General features: G+C 46.3%; 1 protein-coding gene across 8 annotated transcripts in view; it reads left to right on the forward strand.

Annotated features, from left to right (window-relative positions):
• The window catches only part of HLCS (holocarboxylase synthetase), a 262571-nt gene that overhangs the window by 72549 nt on the left and 168796 nt on the right, over window positions 1-21226 (forward strand). For all 8 annotated transcript variants that reach the window (XM_029603467.1, XM_029603468.1, XM_029603469.1 and 5 more), the window contains one exon: window positions 12810-13081. In XM_029603467.1, the coding sequence (XP_029459327.1) occupies window positions 12810-13081 (272 nt within the window). The remainder of the gene's footprint in view (window positions 1-12809; window positions 13082-21226) is intronic.

Genomic DNA, 21226 nt, shown 5'->3' on the forward strand with positions numbered 1-21226 from the left:
ACCTGAGGTCCCCTCCAAAGAGAAGCCCCACACAGGCTTTTGAAAATGTGCTTGCAGGCTTGTGGGTTTGCAAGCATTGTAATCTAGCTAAAAAAAATAAAATAAAAAAAAAAAATAATAATTACACTATATATCTTGGAACCAGAAAACTGCACGGTAGGTTTCACTCACCTTCCATGCCATGTGAGCTTAGAGTCTGAGTTCCAAGCATTTCCCCTTTGTAAGACTTTGCTGTGGTGTTCACATAAACCCTTTTCTCCTCTGCAATGCAGGATAGTTGCTGAGCCAACAAAAAGACAAGCCTGTGATCTATTTTTTTTTTTTTTATTCTGAAACACTTTATGTACTTGGCAACTTGTATACAAATTGTCATGCCCATAAAGTTTCCTGAAAGGCACAGAGGGAGCTGAGGAAGCCTAACTGCAGGAGATTCATATAGGGTAATGAGACAGCGGTCTTCCAGCAGCTGTCTGCTTTTTTTTTTCTCTAGGTTTTAATTTCTCACCAGATTACCTACTTTTGACTTTGTAAAGTCAAAAGTAGGTAAAGTGATTCCCTCTGATGATATAAAATCCATTGTAGCAGTGAGCTTTTAGTTGCTTTGCTCCATGATTTCAGTCTGTCTCCAGTTTGCTGCTTAATCCCTGCACTGAGAAAACAGGATCTGCAGCTCGGGGATGTATTTCTGGAGCCAGCATTGTCCTATGCTGGCTGACTGACATTGGACATGGACTGTTGCTAACACATCCTGAACATAAAGAGCAGTATGTTTTTTGCTTTATAACCTGTTTTCATGACCCTGCTCGATGTTGCTCAAACAGCCTAAAAGTCTGAGGATGTGCTCAGAGCTGGGCAGTATCGATGTGGTTCAAGAAACACTTGGAGCCAGAAGCTGAGACGCTTTTTATTAAGTGTTACAAATATGTATAGCTTTTATAGAGAGTGAAAGAGTGCCATTCAAGCTACCAGTATGGCGCGCGCTCTCAAATAACTTTACTGATAAGGCATTATAAAGGATTTACACTTCACATCTCCAACCCCTAAATTAGGGCTTCCCAAACTTTTTTAGCCAATGTGACACCATTTTAGCAACTTGAAAATTCACATGACCCCAGAGGACAACCAATCCTAATTAGCGGGGGTGTAGTTTGCCTCCAATAATCCCTCTACTCACCATTCCTGGACTCCAACTGATCCCCTCTCTCAACCTTCATCCCCCTCCAGAGGGCCTCTCAACCTCTGCCCCTCCAGCTGATCCCCTCTTACATCCCCCAGTTCCTCTCCCCTTCCCAGCATAGCCTCTCGCTCACCCATTCCAGCTTTTTACATCCTCCCCACTGAACCTCTCACCTCCAAGCCATTTTTGTAACCCCAATCGATCATCTGTCATCCCCTTCCTCTCTCTTTTCTCACATACCACCCCAGTTGATACTCTCACCCCTAGCCCCTCTCTTGCATCCCCCTTCTCACCTTCCACAGCCAATCCCTCTCCTACTGAACCAACCCTCAAATCCTTCCTGTATCTGATGCCTCCCTTCAAACAGCCCCCATCCAGACATCCCCTTGACTAGGATCAGCAGCAACATTTTCCTTTGGGCTTCAGGTGATGATTGGATGACAGCTAATGGTAAGAGATGACAGGGGCACAACATTTTTCTCTTAGGTTAAGTTCAGCGATGGGAGAGGATAGAGAAGTGACAACCTGCACAGACCTGTGCACACTCTGCCCACTCTTCCCCAATGGCTGGTCCAATGCCTGATGTTGAACTGCAACTGGCAGCATTAGTAATGAAAGTCAGCACAAGATCTATGAGCCAGTAAAAGCTCACAGGCCCTGCAGTGGCCCCACTCCCTCCTCACAAATGGCTTCCAGTTAATGTTGTCCCAGAAAACAAAACGGAAGCCGATCCAATGAAGCAACAATGCAACCAAAACAAAATTAGATCAGTGTCAGGAAATTAAAGGTAAAAATCAGTGCCCTGGTTTTGTTTTGATTGCATTCCTGTTAACATGGAAACTCAAGCGAGGGCGGGACCATTGCAGGACCTGAGAGTGCATGCCAGCTCAAAGATCCCATGCTGATTTCCACTACTTCGGCTACTGGTGATGTCCAGAGGCATTTGTGACCCCCGGCTGGAGGTTTTGTGACCCCATTTGGGGTCCCGACCCACAGTTTTGGGAAGCTCTGCCCTAAATCAATGACTGTTACACAATTGTCAAAATATTCTGTGACTGGCTATTTCAACAATTAATCCAAGTACCTGTATGTAAATGTGCTCTCACTCAGTATGCAAATTTTAACTATTGGTTTGGCGCTATGCTGAAGTGTCCGGTACAGCCTTGGTATATTCTAAACATTCTGTAAAACTGTGGTCCAGTAATTTTCAAGCTTTTGCAGTATTATCTAGTATCTTCTCTTCTGTGGCACCTGTCTAGCAAAAGCAAAGTACAAAACTTGAGCATAAATGCTATAGAATACTTGAGTAATTATAAAGATTTTTATGATCAAAAAACTTAGAACAAGAATGACTCCTTGTGTGACATGCCAAAAAGTTACCCTGTTTCTTCACTGCTCTCCATCACAAGACTTGACTGTAATAGGGCCCCTTAGCACCCACATCAGTATTGTCCATATGGACTGGCTTGATACACAGCTAGTCTGAATTAAGGTGTCCATTTTTATCAAGCTACTATGTTGATTGGGGCATTAGTAAAATTGTTGTCATGGTGCCAGCCTAAATGCAATGCCATCTAATTTATTTTTGTAGTGTAGTAAGTGTACACCATACTGTGCAAAATAATTCAGATAACATAAGAAGATGTCATACTGGGTCAGACAGAGGGTCCATCAAGACCCAGTATCCTGTTTCCAACAGAGGCCAAACCAGGCCACAAGAACTGGCAATTACCCAAACACTAAAGATCCCATGCTACTGATGCGATTAATAGCAGTGGCTATTCCCTAAGTAAACTTGATTAATAGCAGTTAATGGACTTCTCCTCCAAGAACTTATCCAAACCTTTTTTGAACTCAGCTACACTAACTGCACTAACCACATCTTCTGGCAACAAATTCCAGAGCTTTATTGTGCGTTGAGTGAAAAATAATTTTCTCTGATTAGTCTTAAATGTGCTACTTGCTAACTTCATGGAGTGCCCCCTAGTCCTTCTATTATTCGAAAGTGTAAATAACCGATTCACATCTACTTGTTCAAGACTTCTCATAATCTTAAAGACCTCTATCATATCCCCCCTCAGCCGTCTCTTCTCCAAGCTGAACAGCCCTAACCTCTTCAGCCTTTCCTCTTAGGGGAGCTGTTCCATCCCCTTTATTCCCTAACAGGCCGATTCAGTACGGTACACTCAGCCGTAAGGGGTAATAGCCCCTTGAAAATGTGCGGCCAAACTCACGAAAACTAATAGCACTCATCACATGCAAATGCACGATTATGAGCCTATTAGTCGCCCGGGATACTGAAAGTAACGCCTGCCCAAAGGCAAGCGTTAACCATAGCCTGCACCGGGAAAGTGTATAGAAAAGCAGAAAAAACTGCTTTTCTGTACACCCTCTGATTTAATATCATAGCGGTATTCAGTTGGAAGCCCCAAAAAAAAAATCTTAAAAAAAAAAATAAATCTGCCCGCCGGTCAGTGGGTTCGAAAACTGATGCTCAATTTTGCCGGCATCCATTTTCCGAACCCGTGGCTGTCAGCGGGTTTGAAAAGAAAACAGACGCTGGTAAAATTAAGCGTCTGTTGTCGGACCCACTGACAGCCTCCTTATTAGCACGGGCCCTAATTTAAATACAAAATCGCGCACCCAGGAGAGGTGTCTGGGTGCATGCTGGCTCTCCCGCACTTTATAATGAATTGGGCTATAAGTTAGCTTGCTTAATAGCAGTTATTGGACTTCTCCTCCAGGAACTTATCTAAAGCTTTTTTAAACCCAGCTACATAACTGCCCTAACCACATCATCTGGCAACAAATTCCAGAGCTTAATTGTGCATTGAATGAAAGATCTTTCTTAGTTTTGTTTTAAAGATGGCGCTGCACATCAGCCCCTATCATAGAGTATAGTATAATAGGGGCTGATGAGTAAAGATGGCCGGCGCCATCTTTAAAGATGGCGCCGGCCATCCAGTGCTCCTAACATGTGACAGGGGCCGGCCAATGGCACGGATACCCTGTTACATGGTAAGGGCAAAGGGGCATCGGCGCCATTTTTTTTTAGCGCAGCTGATGCCTGGGAACGGGAAATCGCTCCCCGAGGCCCCCCTGGACCACCAGGTAATTTTAAAAGGTTTTGGGGGGGTCAGGAGGGTGGGGGAGGCTAAAGGGGTCGATTTAAAGGGTCGGGTGGGTTGTTTTTTTTTTATCGAGCCATCGGCGCCATTTTAATTAGTGGCAGCCAAAATGGTGCCGATGGCCGGAGAGCGGGAGATCGTGCCAGGACACCCCCCCCCCCCCCACTGGACCACCAGGTAATTTAACATTTTGGGGGGGTTCGGGAGGGTGGGGGAGGGTAAGGAATTGGTTTTAAAGGGTCGGGGTGGGTTTAGGGGTTGTTTTGGTGTGCCGGTTTTCCCGCCCTCCCCCAAATAATTCCCGTGCCCTATTTAACGATTTATGACGATAAATCGGGGGCATTTATATTATATCGTGCACTCTGACGATTTAGGATGATTTTAAAATTATCTGACGATAATTTTAATCGTTCAAAAGCGATTCACATCCCTAATGGTTACTGTTGCTGTCTATATTGCTGAAATGCTGAACAGTTCATACAGTTTGCAGATCCAGTTGAAGAGCCTTCTTAACAGAATTTGCTGAGGATTGATTCTCAGACTTGTAATTCATCAGTTATTTATTCTAGTATTCTGGCAGTGGGAACATGTGAGTAGCATTTTTCTTTGTGATATCAGTGTAATCTTGCATGGAGGCCAATTTCTTATCCATATTGTGCCTCTGGAGTTGCCTGGGTACCAGACTTAGGTGGAGACAGTTTGGCACCTCCAAGACACCACAGTGATCAGGCTGCCCTCCCAGGTCTGTAGCTGCGGGTTACAGCAACAGTGGCGGAAGGTCACTGTGAGGCCTAAGATTGCTTTACAAGAACTACAGCAGTCCCTGGCTGCGACTGGGGGGGGGGGGGGGGGAAGTATTTCAAGATCACAAATGTGGCCTTGTATGGGACGGAGGCAAGAAGGAAAGCCATGTGATGTGCCGCATTGTGTTTGCAAAGTAACATTAGGACGCGACACGCTTTTGGGAGAAGGGGAACCTTTTTTGATTAGGATGCTTAGCGATGTGTGGTGTAAAACAAACGCAGCACATCGCCCTGCTAACGCCATCCTTTAAGTAAAGCATGGAAGTGGTAGCGTTATAGTGTGGGGATACTTTGCAGCAGCAGGGCCAGGGAGCCTTGTGAAGATTGAGGGGAAAGATGGCTGATGCAAAGTCCAGGCAGATCCTGCAAGAAAACCTGTTTAGTCTGCCATAGAGCTGGGACTGGGGAGAAGATTCACTTTTGAGCAGGAAAATGATCCTAAGCACAAAGCAAAAGCAACAATGGCGTAGCTCAGCAGGAAGAGAGTGAATGTCCTCAAGTGACCCAGTGAAAGCCCAGACCTGAATCCAATAGAAAAATCTATGGCAAGACTTGAAGACTGCAGTCCACAGCCAATCTTGAAAAAGTTTGAGAAAAGGCAAAAACTGCACCATCCTGCTGGGCAAAGTTGGTAGATGCCCTAAATGACTCGCTGCTCTCAATGCTGCAAAAGGAGCTTCCACCAAGTATTGATGTAAGGATTGTGAAGACTTACACAATCAACTTTATTTTAATTACTTTTGAAATAGTTCTATTTGTTCTTTCACAGTGAAAGTGTAGAGTATGCTGCATAGATCGGTGAAACTTCTATGTTAATTTATTTTGATTAGAAGTCTTCAGACAGCAGAATGTGAAAAAAGTGTAAGGGTGTGAAGTGGTTTTTGCAATGCTTCCTAGTTTGCGCAGGACAGGTGTGGTGCAAGTGTGCGGTTTGCATCCTTCTGTCGGTTGTGCATTTTGTACGATCTGAAGTTTGTGAAGGGCATTTGTTAAACCCTTGTACAGTGTGTTGCAGTAGTCCAGCTGTGAGGTTATTGTGGCATGGCCTACTATAGTTTAGATTTTTCTTCTTGATGAGAGGAAGAATAAATCCTCTGGTTTTTTTTTTCAGGATGGCTGTCACTTATTCTCACAGGTCAAGCAGGATGTAGTCCTCACATATGGGTAACATCATCAGGATGGAGCCCAATCATGGAACACTTTTGTCAAAGTTTCTAGAATTTTGACTGGCACCTACTGGGCATGCCCAGCATGGCACTAACCCTGCGTCCAGCAGGGGGTCTCCCTTCAGTCTCTTTTTTTCCGCGCAGCTGTAGCCACGTAGATTTTTGGAGCTCTTCACAAGTTCTTGGCAAGAATTTTCTTTTCATGAAATTTGTTTTAAAACTTGCAAAAGTTTATACCCCCAGGGGTCTCCCTTCTCCACTGTCAATTGCCACGTCCGTACGGTAAGTTTGCCCCGTTTTTCAGTCGGTTCCTGGCGGGAACCAGTGTAGGCCTTATCGGCACCGACCATGGCCGGCCTAAATTTTTCGATGGCCACAATGGCGACGGGTTTTCGTTGGTGCCCTGACTGTCCGAGGACTATGTTAATCACAGACCCTCATTTGGTCTGTGTATTATGTCTCGGCCTGTCGCGCGACGTGGAGATGTGTACCAATTGTGCCCAGATGACTCCAAAGGGCCGTCGGGCACGTTTGGAGAAAATGGTGCTCTTATTTCAGCGCCAGTCTTCAGACTCCATCGACTCTGTCCCCAGCGAAGCAACATCATCGCTCCGATGCCGAGGAGTCCTGATCGGTGTCTGTCTTCAGCATCCCCGTCATCGGTGCCGGAGTCAGGAAAGGCTAAGCACCGGCACAAGCATCGGAGGCCAGTGCCTTCGACTTCGGGGACACCGGTGGCGTCATCATCTAGTCTTGACCCACCGAAGAAGAAGACCTGGGCTGAGGAGCATAAATCATCCTCGAAGCCGGATGCACCGAGGCGTCCCTCGCCTTTGGTGGGTGCGGCCGCCGAGACTCCACCGGGACCGGTGGACCCTCCAGCGTTGCCCGCCTTGCCTCCCACTCCAGACCTGGGGCTCACCATCCCAGCGTTCCGAGAGGAATTGTACCAGGTGGTGCAAGAGGCGGTGGTCCAGGCTGTCCAAAGCCTCCCAAGACCACAGACTCCAGCACCGGTGCCTGTACCGGAACCGGCACCGATGCCACCGATTCTACTCCCTCTCCTCGATGAGCTTGATGTGCTTATCTGTGCCCTGCCGGGGGCACTGAGGAAATCACCGATCCCCATGGCTTCATCGACACCCATTCCGCTCTCGCTGGATGAAGAGGACGTGTCGAGGCCGGAGCCCGTTCTGGGGCCTTGGGGAGTGCCCACACCGAAGTCACAGATACCATTGATGCCACTTTGCCCGGCACCGGTGCCGGATCTGGATTTATCGGTGCCAAGGCCGGGACCATCGATGCCAGCACAGATACCTTCGGTGCCAAGACCTCCTCCGGCCAGAGGGGGGTCCGTTTCTTCCACTACGACCACCGATTGATGTGGGGGATCAGCCATGTGATCCATGGACAGATGATACATTGGATTCCCAAGACTCAGCTGATGTCCCATCACCTCCGGAGGAAAGGCGCAAGTCTCCGCTGGAAGACCTCTCCTTTATTAGCTTCATTAAGGAGATGGCGGAGACTATTCCCTTTACGGTACAGATGGAGGAGGACTCCAGGCATAAAATCCTGGAGGTACTTCAGTTCCTGGATCCTCCAAAGGAAATAATCTCTGTCCCTGTCCATGAAGTTCTGCTAGATTTGATGCAGCGAAACTGGGAGCATCCTGGGATGGTTCCTCCTGTGAATCTCAAGACGGATGCGATCTATCTGGTACAGCCATCCCCTGGCTTCCAAAAGACGCAATTAGCACATCAGTCCACCCAGAAGAGGGCCAAGCGTCCAAAGTCTCATTCTTCAGCACCACCCGGGAAGGAGCAGAAGTTCCTCGACGCTTTAGGGCGCAGAGTGTTCCATGGAGCTATGCTCATTTCACGTATTACGTCGTATCAATTATATATGACCCAGTTCAATCGGAATCTCTTCAAACAATTACAGGACTTTGGTGAGTTCCTCCCGGAGGAGCTTCAAGATCAGCTGAACGCCATCATTAAGAAAGGCTTTGATGCTGAGAAACATGAGGTCAGATCGGCGTATGATGTATTTGATACTGCATCCCGATTGTCAGCGGCCGGCATAAGCACTCGGCGTTGGGCTTGGCTGAAGTCCTCTGATCTACGCCCGGAGGTGCAAGATCGTTTGGCTGATCTCCCCTGCACAGGGGATAATCTCTTTGGAGAAAAGATCCAGGAGATGGTGGCCCAGCTGAAGGATCACAATGAAACACACTCCATCAGCTCTCGGCTGCTCGTGCTGAGTTTTCGACTTCCTCCACACGACTGTTTAGAAGGGAGATGAAACGACCAGCATACAAAGCCCGGAGATATTATCCCCCACCAGCATGGGCTCGTCTGTCCCGTCTGTTCCAGAAGCCTCCACCACGACAGCCACGGACTCAGAAGACACAACCTCCTGCCCAGCCTAGTTCTGCTGCGGGATTTTGACTTCCAGCTTGGGAGCGAATGTCGTCATCCTCTGCCATATCTGCCTGTCGGCGTCCGGCTCTGCCACTTCACCACCATGTGGCTAAAGATCACCACAGACCGGTGGGTCCAGTCAGTCGTAGCTCAAGGTTACCACCTAAATTTCCTCTCCGTCCCGTCGGACACTCCACCTCGGCCGGGGTGGACCTCCTCTGACCACTCTCATCATCTGCAACAGGAAATAACTTCCCTCCTGCAAACAAATGCCATAGAACCGGTTCCTCTTTCCCAGAGAGGACACGGCTTCTACTCCCGATACTTCTTAATTCCAAAAAAGACGGGAGGCCTTCGGGCTCTAAACAAACATCTTCGGAAAGAGAAGTTTTGGATGGTAACCTTGGGCTCCTTAATACCACTTGTCCAACAGGGGGATTGGCTTTGCTCTCTGGACCTAAAAGACACATACATGCACATCGCAATTACCCTGTCTCAGTACCTCAGATTCCTTGTCGGAAACCAGCATTTTCAGTACCGGGTACTTCCATTTGGCCTTGCTTTAGCCCCTCGTGTCTTTACAAAATGCCTGGCAGTGGTAGCCGCATACTTAAGAAAACTAGGCACTCTCGTTTATCCATATCTAGACGACTGGCTACTGAGTGCTCGGTCACCGGAAGGGGTTCTTCACTCCCTCCGTCTTACAGTGCAGCTACTACTATCCTTAGGATTTCTAATCAATTACCAGAAATCTTACCTAATTCTGTCTCAAATCCTCTACTTTATTGGAGCGGATCTCAACACAATCCAGGCAAAGGTTTTTTTTCCCAGAGACCGAGCTCACACGCTGGCGTTACTGGCACGTGCCATACAGTCTCTCACCGAACCATGACAGCTCATCATGTACTCGTCTTGCTGGGACATATGGCGTCCTCTGTCCATGTTACCTCAATGGCTCATCTGGCCATGAGAGTAACACAGTGGACATTAAAGTCCCAGTGGTCACAGGCACATCATTCAATGTCCAACATCGTCCAGGCAGCTTCACCTCTCACTAGCGTGGTGGATCCAGGAGTCCCACCTGCTCCAAGGGCTACCATTTCAAGCTCCAGAACCTCAGATAATCTTAACAACCGATGCTTCCACTCTAGGGTGGGGAGCACATGTCAACCAACTGCAGACTCAGGGAACCTGGTTGGCAGAAGAGTCACAGCATCAAATACATTTTCTGGAGCTCCGAGCGATCAGATATGCTCTCTGGGTGTTCCGGGATTGCTTGTCCAACAAAACAGTCCTAATCCAAACTGACAACCAGATAGCGATGTGGTACGTCAACAAGCAGGGAGGAACCGGGTCCTACCTCCTATGTCAGGAAGTAGTACAAATTTGGGCTTTTGCTCTGTCTCAGGCCATGTTCCTGAGAGCGACCTATTTGGCGGGTGTGGACAATATTCTAGCGGACAATCTCGGTCAAGAATTTCAGCCCCAGAAGTGGTCCCTCAACCCTGTGGTGGTGGACTGGATATTTCGGAAGTGGGGGTATCCGACCATCGACCTCTTCATGTCGTTGCACAATCCCTACATCGCAGTCGCCAAGTTCCACCTCTGGATGCGTTATCACGGTCCTGGGCGAAGGGCCTCCTCTATGCCTACCCATCACTTCCTCTTATCGGCAAGACTCTCGTGAAGCTACGTACGGACAAGGGCCTAATGATTCTAATCGCCCCCTACTGGCCATGACAGGCATGGTTTCCCATCCTTCGGGACCTCTCAGTGCACCCGCAGATTTGCCTTGGCACGGATCCAACCCTGATATTGCAGAGGAACAGACAATTACACCATCCCAACTTTCAGGCCTTGTCACTGACAGCCTGGATGTTGAAAGGTTAATTCTGCGGCTGCTAAATCTCTCGGACTCTGTATCCCAGGTCCTCGTAGCTTCACGAAAGCCTTCTACTAGAAGATCTTATTATTCTAAATGGAAAAGATTTTCCTTATGTGCACTTCAAAGGAGTTAGATCTTTTACCTGCCCCACAACAAAGTTTTTGGACTACCTCTGGCATCTCTCTGAGTCAGGTATACAAACTTTCTCCATTAGAGTACATGTCAATGCGGTTTCTGCCTTCCATAAGGGTACAGGAGATGTCTCTATTTCGACACAACCCTTAGTAGTGCGCTTTATGAAGGGCTTGCTTCACCTCAAGCCCCCTCTCCGTTCCCCGGCCCCTGCTTGGAACCTTAATGTAGTATTAGCGCAACTCATGAAACCTCCGTTTGAGCCTCTGCACTCCTGCGAGTTACAGCATCTCACTTGGAAGGTCCTTTTCCTTCTTGCGTTGACATCTGCTCGCCGGATCAATGAGCTACAGGTGCTGGTTACTTACCCCCTTACACAAAACTTCATGATCGGGTCGGTCCTCCAAACTCATCCTAAATTTCTACCGAAAGTAGTATCTGAGTTTCATTTAAATGAATCAATAGTTCTGCCTACTTTCTTTCCAAAACCCCACTCACTTCCTGGTGAGCGGGCTCTCCATTCCTTGGACTGTAAACGTGCGCTGGCCTTTTATTTAGAACGCACTGCAGCCCATAGGAAGTCCACCTAGCTCTTTGTCCCTTTTGATAGACTTAAGCTGGGAATCCCGGTGGGAAAGCAGACTCTGTCCTCCTGGCTGGCGGACTGTATTTCCTTATGCTACCAACAAGCAGGCCTTCCACTACAGGGATGCATTAAAGCGCACTCCATTAGAGCAATGGCAACGACGGTAGCACACCTTCGTTCCGTACCTCTTACTGATATCTGCAAAGCTGCGACGTGGAGTTCTCTCCATACCTTTGCTGCGCATTATTGCCTGGACAAAGCTGGCACACAAGATTCAATCTTCGGCCAGTCTGTTTTGCGCAATCTATTCTCAGCTTAATACCAAACTTCCGTCCTACAGCCCGCTGGGATTTTCAGTTTGCCAGTTATCCAAAGAACCACCCCTATTGTTGTGCCTGTTGCACGTCTTTGGGTGTTTTTGGTACATGCGCGGGCATCCTCAGCTTGTTATTCACCCATATGTGAGGAATACCATCCTGCTTGTCCTGTGAGAAAGCAGAGTTGCTTACCTGTAACAGGTGTTCTCCCAGGACAGCAGGATGTTAGTCCTCATGAAACCCACCCGCTCCTCCCCCCCCCCCTGCGGAGTTGGGTACACTTGTGATTTGTTACTTTCTTTTTCGCACGCTCTTTTTACTATACATGAGATTGAAGGGAGACCCCTGCTAGATGCAGGGTTAGTGCCATGCTGGGCATGCCCAGTAGGTGCCAGTCAAAGTTCTAGAAACTTTGACAAAAGTATTCCGTGATTGGGCTCCATCCTGATGATGTCACCCATATGTGAGGACTAACATCCTGCTGTCCTGTGAGAACACCTGTTACAGGTAAGCAACTCTGCTTTCTGTTGCACATGAATAACATTTTTGTTAAAGACTGTATTCAGTTAACTCCTAATCTTGCTTCTTTTAAGACCATTTGGTTTGAGCATAAACATAATTGTGATGTTGTCATTTGACTCTTACAAAAACATCTGAAGTAGAAAAGCAAAAACATGCAAATTGAAGCAGCAGAACTGGGTGATCCATCTAAGCCCTGGTAATACCAAACACTGGGGGGAAAAAAATATAGTGTTAGCATTTCATTAGTACAGCTCAAGTTTTCCATGGAGTCTGTCTGGAATTTACAGATTATGGCAGGTTAGTAAATTCTCCATACAAATTAAGGTAGTAAATGATCACCTGCTGTATTCTGCATGTGCAATGCCTTATTTAATAAGAGAGGGGAAAATAGATTCCCCAGTGCAAAAGTATATAATAGCTTTTGCAGGGTTTTGTTTTTTTTTTATATGTAAGAAAAATGCAGTGCAGGTGTTATGAACTGTATCTGCGCTGGCATTTCTACATGGATTGGTGAATAGGGAAATGTCATCTAAATAGCGTTTTGGCACTGCCACCATTGTAATTTCTAACTCTTCTCTTTTCAGGAGGGAGTTGTTTGTTTTTTTTTCTCTGTGGTCTAAAGATAAGCATGCCCTGGTTTGATCTGACATTTTTTTTTTTTTAAATACAGATAACTCGTGATTCTTTTCTCCAATGGCTGTGTAAAAAAGTGGACCCAGAAGGTGTCATAAAATCCAGCAGGATGGCCCTCAGAGTTATGGCATCTTACCAGCCAGGAGCGGAGGTCACGCCTTCTCTTATGCCGCTTGTCACCCAGCCGGTAGGCTTTATGTCGGAGCATTTCAGCCTGGAGGTATATCGGGGAAATCTGCAAACAAAAAAGCTTGGAAAAATTGTTCTGTTCAGTGAAGTGACATCTACTACCATGGATCTTCTTGATGGGTAAGGGATTCGTTTTAAATTGTCGTATTATGCTCAATCCAAGAGAGTATAGGATTAGAACAATTACAAATATTTGCTCTATTAAACTGACAGCTCAATCTTAATTTGAATATTTCACCTTCTACTGCATATTAGGACCGTCCTACTAGTCAGAAGATGGACCGATGACTAAATCCAGGGCTATACAAATAAGCGAGATATCACTAGAAACCTAAGCAGCCAAATGTTTAGCCCATTAGTAGGGTGGTCCTAATATGCGGCAGAAGTTGACATATTCAAATTGCGATAATAGAGGAGGAGTGTTGGATTGTCAGGGACAGTTTTGGATCCACAGATCACACAATACGACCTAAAGGTCTAAGTTTAGGAATTGATTAGTATTTGCTGCTATAGTGAATTTTGTAAATTTTCTGCTCCAGATAAACATGCAAACAAAGTTATGTATTTGATTGCAGTTTCAAACTATCAAAATTGCATACACGTTAAAGGGGTGATTGGAGAATGTAGTTTTAAAACAAATGATGGAATCTTTATTTCTAGCTGTGGGAAAGCTGATCATTGCGCTGCTGCTTACATGAAGCAAGATATATCTCTGACATTTTATCAAGAGGAGATATTCATAGCTATTTTTAAATTAAAACCTTAAAAAAAAAAACTGGCAAAAATACAGTTTTGAGTATTCTAAGCAAATTAAAGCTATATGTAAATTTATGTAGGAAATGATGGGCACCTACATTTTGGCATATGGAGTATGTGTTCAGGTTTGGCCTCACCAGAAAGGTGAGGTGTCTGTCCTTGGAGAGGGGCTGGGTCCAGCCTGAAGAAGCCTCTGTCTGTGCTTGGGAGGGAGAGGGGCCTGGGAAGCTGCTTTTCGGGACCAGAAGAGAGAAGCTAGATGGTACTGCAGCTTTTGTTTTATTTTTAATTTTTGTTCACAACTACCCGTCCAATGTAAACCTTTTTAAAAAGTTAACGTTTCAGAAGGTAATTTTCAAACAGAATGCATAGGCTAAAATCTGCAAGTACTTTCTCTCCATTGACTGTAGGAGAACTTATGTAGATGAAGGCAGACTTGCGGGCAGGTGTAACGTGTGTGTGTAGATTTCTGCAAGAGCGTTGAAAATTGAAAGTGTGCATGTAAATCCTTCCCTTGCCCCGACTCCGCCACCTCCCTGAGAATGCCTACTTTCCTAGTGTGTAGACAGATGGACTCAGGACCAGTGGGTTATGCTCCCCTGCCAGCAGATGGAGATGGAGCCAGCTGATATCACAGTATATATACTCCTGCAGTGACTTCAGTCTGCTAGTATTCTCCATTTCCAGCAGATGGTGGACATGCATTTCGCTATGGAGATTGCTTCAGATTTGGAAGGAGAATTTTTAGAAAAGAAATACCAAAAGCCCTGCTCTCCTGCAGTGATACCTGTTGGTCCCTCAGTTGAGAATTCCTGAGGTGAATTCCGTAGTCCCTCAGAGGTGTGCCTTGGTCTGGTAGCTGGTTTATGCTGGCGTGGATTTAGCTGATTGCACAGCTTAAAGGCAGCGGGTGCAGGAAGCAGAGTGCAACAGTGTCGGCAGGTGCCCTCTACCCCCGCAGTCGGAGACCGTATCAGTCAGGTAAGGCTGAATGCCGGTAAGTTTAAAAAAAAATTAAAAAAATGTTCAGGCAGCCATTGTAGAGGGTTTCAACCTGTCTCTATTTTCGATGTGCCATCCCGATGTTCATTCCCACTCCTGTGAAGGATTAAGGGAACTGGGCATCCTGGTGGGTTGAGCAGCCTGGATGAGCTAGGCCTTGCAGTTAGGTTTTTCCACATGTGCCATGTGATAGGCTGTGGTGGCGTTTTTGCATGCTTCTGTGCATGCTTGACTGCTCTCTATCGGAAGGTTGGTGTGCGCAGTGTCTGGCTCTGCATACGTGTTGTGTGCTCTGTTTTGGGAGTGTCTCTTGTGCACACATTTTTGTGTCTCAGCGGTGCGCCCAAATTTGGGCGCACAACTTGTGCATGAGTGGGTTTTGGTTTTTTTTTTTGGCGCTTGCGCTCAGGAGTGCTTAATTTTTGTGCGCATAAAATATTGTGCACTTGAGCATTTCAGCGTGAGCTGTCTGGATGTACATTTTCCGTTGACTGTACACTAATGATGCTGGTGAACAAGAACCTAAGCGCCTTTTTCTGTGTGGCCTGTCATATTTGGGCATCTCAGCCTGGAGAGACCTCTAACATGTCAGTGCTGCTTAGAGGTTCAGGGTGAATTGTCTTCCTCTGATTTTGCTAAGCCTGGGTCCACCCAGCCTGATGATGGTTTGGCTAAGGATTTGTGTGGAAGTATGCTGGACCTTGGAACTCCCTTGACCGGTTCCTCTGCAGGGGATGGCAGCTCAGTGGGCCACAGTCCAGTACCTTCTGGTTTTGGCCTGGATCCTTCTGCCTTTTATTGGGTAGAGGCGTTTTTTTGTTTTCCCGTTGATAGCAGGCTGAATTAGCCATGCTTTCTGGGAGCGTTGATGCGACCGGAGTAGGCGGAATTTCTCTCTAGTAGTGAGAGTTTTTAACTCTGTGCGTCTGTGCGGTCCTCTTCCCGCGCAATTCCATTTTTTCTCCTCAGTCTCTCTCTTTTTTTTTTTTTTTTTTCCCGCGAGCTGATAGCATGTAGGGTTTTTTTCTCTCTCACTCCTCGTCTCGCTTTTTCGCAAATTTTTTTTTTTTTTTTTGCAACTTTTTTCGGAATCTGTTTCCATTTTTCTGGCAGAGATGGCTCCTAAGCCATCCAGTTGTAAATACTGCCAATGTGGCAAAATTATGTCCATAACAGATGGACATAATTATTGCTACATATGCCTGGGCCCGGAGCATGACCAAGCCTCATGTAGAGACTGTGGTCGGATGTCTCCCCAGGCCCAAAGGCATCGAGCTGCAAGAATAGTGTGCCTCAGATCACCTTCGCATTCTTCTCCAGGACCGGCGAAGACACCGAAGAAGGCCTTGAAGAAAGCTGCGTTGCTGGAGCTGGGAGACTATCATGCAGCAGTGGCCAGGTTTGAAATACCAAAAGCGCCGAAGAAAAGGGTCTAGGGTATGCCTCATAAATCCCCTCATGAACCTCTCTGGATACATTCTTCCCCATGCGCAGAAAACAAAGGAGCAGAAGCATCACAGGAAGTTACACCACGGCGCATTGAAGCATCATGGCACACCACGGCGCATTGAAGCATCATGGCACACCACGGCGCATTGAAGCATCATGGCACACCACGGCGCATTGAAGCATCATGGCACACCACGGCGCATCGAAGCATCATGGCACACTACGGTGCATCGACGCCACACGAGGCACGTGTAAAGCACAGCTCATCGATGCCAAGCGGAGCACCAGCGCAGCCTGCACCACTGGCGCATACGACTCCTTCCTCGAAGCAAATGCTCCCAGGAGTACAACAGCCAAAGAAGAAAACCCAGACCAAACAAATACTTCGGGATCCCTTCCTTTCTATTGCCTCGGGCCAACAAGATGAAGAATCTGACGTTGAACTTTCTTCAGGATCAAAATTCTTTGCAGCTCCTTCACTCAGTGGTGATTCAATCTCGGGTTGGTAGTCATCATCTAATAATAGACCAGGGTCCCCCCAGGGAGAGCCATATAATCCTAAAAAGGCAGCAACTCAAGACCTTCTGTCTGCGTTTCCTTTACAGCCGCCTCTCGCATCCAAAGCTATGCTTCAGATTTCTCAGGCTCTCTCAATACCTTCTTCCAGGATTTATAATCCATGCACCCATGACCTGCAACTCCATCTCCACCAACAGATGCACTGGGTCCATCAAAACCTACTCAACCACCTACATCATCTCCACACCGAGAGTGTCCGGATAGCCCCATCTCTCAATGGTCAACCTCTTCACCAAGTTTGTCCACAGGTATGCCTTCTGACCCCCAGAAGGTCTTCTGGAACCCTTTTCCCCACCAGAAGACTTAACTTATGCAAAGTTTATTGAAAAGGTGGGTGCCCTTCTGAATATAGAAACTGACAAAATCCCGGGTCCAAGATCAGATGTTCTGTGGATTCTCAAAATTTTTGAAATGCCACCGGAGCCTACTGCGTTACACCCTCATACAGTTTTAAATTCAGTACTATACAAGATCTTTGAAAAACCTTTTTCTTCTGGTCCAACATCCAGTAAAACAGACTTAAAGTATAGGATGCGAAACCACTCTTTACGACTCAATGCAATTACCTCATAATTAGTTAGTAGTAGAGTCTGCCCTCTCCAAAGCAAAGCTATCAAAGCTCCATGCCAATTCGCCACCCGGTAAAGATTATAAATCTTTGGATGATTTTGGACGAAAGGAGTATCATTCTTCGATGTTAACCACCAAAATTGAACATCATCAATTTTACATAATCCAATACCTCTTTGAAACACTTTAAAAATTGCATCCACTCTGACAACTCCTTGCCACAACCCTTCACTGACATGGAGGAAGGACTTCGGCATTTACTCAAGACAGTTTGAGTCCTTCAAGTCTACCTCATGGAGGTGCTGCCATGGCTATCGCAGCACGTAGAATAGCTTGGTTAATGGCTTGCTCAATACGATAGGACGTTCATGAAAAATTGGCTGATATCCCCCACCTTTTTGGCGATAAATTTGCTGAAACCGTTGCACATTTAACAGAGCAAAATCCCCACGCTTCCTACAAAAAATTCTACCCTAACTTTAGAAGGCGTACATACCCAAGAACATCGATCAGACCTTTCCATCCTTATCGTCTTCAACAATATACTCAACCATGATTCCAGCCTCAACCTCACCAATCTCATGGATGCTCTAAACAACAACATCCACAAAAACAAGCCACTGTAGCTCCTCAGAAGCAACAACCGGCTTTTTGAGCTGTTCCGAGCCACCCCCACAGCTATTCATAGGAGATCACCTACAGCATTTCTATACCAACTGGATAGCAATCAGAGAAGGTTATCGTCTAAATTTCATAACTCCTCCAGACATTCCCCATGTTCCCCCTCTCAGGGGAACATCATCCCATGCCTCTTTTCTTCAAGAAGAAATAAACCTACGTCTCCAACACTCCATTCAAAAACTTCATCTATCAACATGAAATCAGGGGTTCTATTTCCACTACTTTCTCATTCCAAAAAAATCCAGAGGCCTTCATCCAATCTTGGATTTAAGGAATCTCAACAAACACATCCAAAGAGAAAAGTTCAAGATGACCTCTCTCAAAAACATACTACCCCTTCTACAACCCAACGACTGGCTATGTTCCATAGACCTGAAGGATGCTTACTCCCATATACCCATGCACCCTTCTTCTTGGTGATCCCTCTGTTTCCAGGCCCTGAATGCACACTACCAATACAAGGTCCTGCCCTTTGGCCTTTCTTCATCCCCAAGAGTTTTCATGAAATGTTTAGCGGTGGTGGTGGCTCACCTCAGAAAATTATCAATCCAAATTTTTCCCTACCCGGACAATTGGCTGTTAGTGGTTTCTGATCCAACCACTCTACGTACACACACGGTACAGACGATAACTTGTTGACAGACATTAGGTTTCCTAATAAATTGACAAGTCCAATCTATAGCCAACCCAGACACTTCAATTTATCGGGGCCCTCATAGACACAAGAAAAGAGAGAGAGCTTACCTTCCAAAGGACAGAATTCAAAATCTCTCGTCCCTAGCTTACAGACTACTCAATTAATCCCATGCTCCGGCACGTCAAGTCCTCCAATTGCTTGGTCACATGGCAGCAGCAATCCATGTAGTCCCATTCACAAGACTACACATGCGACGTCTTCAATGGGGTCTAAAAACTCAATGGTCACAGTTCCTGCAACCCCTCTCTACCAAGGTCCAAATCACCAAACAAATGCGCATGGATATGCACTGGTGGATATCCTCCGCAAACCTATCCTTGGAAGCTCCCTTTCGATTGCCTCCACATCAACTAATGCTAAAGACAGATGCATCCAGAAAAGGTTGGGGAGCCCACCTGTTAGACCTAAAAACTCAAGGTTTCTGGTCTCGTCAAGAGACTACATACCAGATCAACCTCCTGGAACTTTGCACAATCTGGAGAGCACTCCAGACCTTCTCTCCTCAAGTCTGTCACAAAAGCCTCGTGATTTACACAGACAACCAAGTTGCGATGTTCTACATAAGGAAAGAGGGTACGGTTCATGGACCCTATGTCGGGAAGCCCTTCGCATACTTTTTTGGGCGAATGCGAATGGAGTAACACTTCACGCCACTTACCTGCTGGGGCTGGACAATGTCACAGCGGATCGACTCAGCAGGATTTTTCATCCACACGAATGGATACTGAATCGCAAGGTAGCTCATGACATTTTTCAACAATGGGGCTTTCCAACAATTGATCTCTTTGCAACTCAAAGCAATCGACAAAAACGAACCTTTTGCTCCATTTACCCAAGTAAACTTCATTATGCTCCGGATGCCTTCCTCGTTCCATGGACAGAAGGCTTGCTGTACGCCTATCCACCCATTCCGCTCATCTCCAAAACGATTCAGAAATGCATTCAGGACATAGTGGACTTGATCTTAATAGCTCCAGCTTGGCCAAGACAACTATAGTATGCGTATCTCATGCGACTCTCCATACGCCCACCCATTCCCCTGGAATACCATCCACACATGTTAACTCAGGAAGGGGGAATCCCTCCTCCACCCAATGCACCAATCCCTCTATCTGACAGCATGGATGTTGAAAGGCAGGTATTAAGCCACTTGGGCCTCTCTTCAAGACTAGAAGACATACTGCTCACGTCTAGGAAACCCTCGACTAGACGTAACTATGCGGGAAAATGGCATTGTTATACACAATAGTGCCAACTAAGGCACCTAGATCCTTTTTCATCTATGTCGACCCAACTACTGGAATACCTTCATACGCTCTACCTCTCCGGTCTAGCGTACTCTTCAGTTCATGTACGTATTAGCGCCATTGCAGCGTTTTACCACTATCAGGGTCTTCCAATTTCTAACCACCCGCTAATCTCTAGATTCATGCGAGGCATACTACACTTAAGACCACCAATAACAAAGCCTCCTGTACCATGGGATTTGAACATTGTGCTCTAACAACTCATGGCTTCTCCCGTTGAACCTTTGGACTCATGCCATATAAAATACCTAACCTGAAAGACGGTTTTTCCTGGTAGCTATTACATCAGCACGAAGGGTAAGTGAGCTACAGGCCTTAGTTCACTATTCTCCTTATTTGGAATTTTATCATGACAAGGTCACCCTCCGCACTCATCCTACCTTACTCCCAAAGGTGGTTTCAGCGTTCCATCTCAATCAAACGATTATACTACCAATCTTCAAACCCAAACCTCATCATAATGATCATGATAAACTCCTACACTCATTGGACTGTGAGAGCTTTACCCTATTACAAACAGAGAATGCATTCTCCATCCAGGCCATCTCAATTATTCCTTTCCTTCAATCCAAACAATCCGGGGCAACATGTTGCAAAAAGAACCTTTGCAAACTGTTTAAGCCAATGCATAGAATTCTGTTACAATAAACGCTCTATCACGCTTAGTAGCAAACCAAAGGCCCACCAAATACAGGCCACCGCTACTTCAATTGCCCATTTCAAGAAAGTTCCGCTACAGGACATCTGCAAAGCGGCAAGTTGGTCTTCTCTACATACCTTCACATCACACTACTGCATTGACAAGCAAGCTTCTTCCGATGCTGCACTGGGCACAGCAGTCTTGTCCAATTTGCTTGACACTTAGGACTGTCTAATCTACTTATGGGTTGTCATCCTGAACTTAAACAGCATATGCGTGCAGATACAAGCCAGGAGCTTGGGACTCCCAGAAAGCATGGCTAATTCAGTCTGCTATCAACGGGAAAAAGAATGCTTACCATAAACGGTGTTTCCGTAGATAGCAGAATGAATTAGCCATGCAATCTCTCCCACCTTCCTAGACAGACTTAGACTTCTTCTTCTACTTCTCATCTTGCTTGGTTACAAAGAGACTGAGGAGAAAAAACGTTCTTATGTTCTTAAGACGACCACGCAGACGCACAGAGTTAAAAACTCTGTCACTACTAGAGAGAAACTCCGCCTACTTCGGTTGTGTCGACGCTC

This window comes from Rhinatrema bivittatum, chromosome 5 (assembly GCF_901001135.1).
Source record: "Rhinatrema bivittatum chromosome 5, aRhiBiv1.1, whole genome shotgun sequence".
Classification (NCBI taxonomy): Eukaryota; Metazoa; Chordata; class Amphibia; order Gymnophiona; family Rhinatrematidae; genus Rhinatrema; species Rhinatrema bivittatum.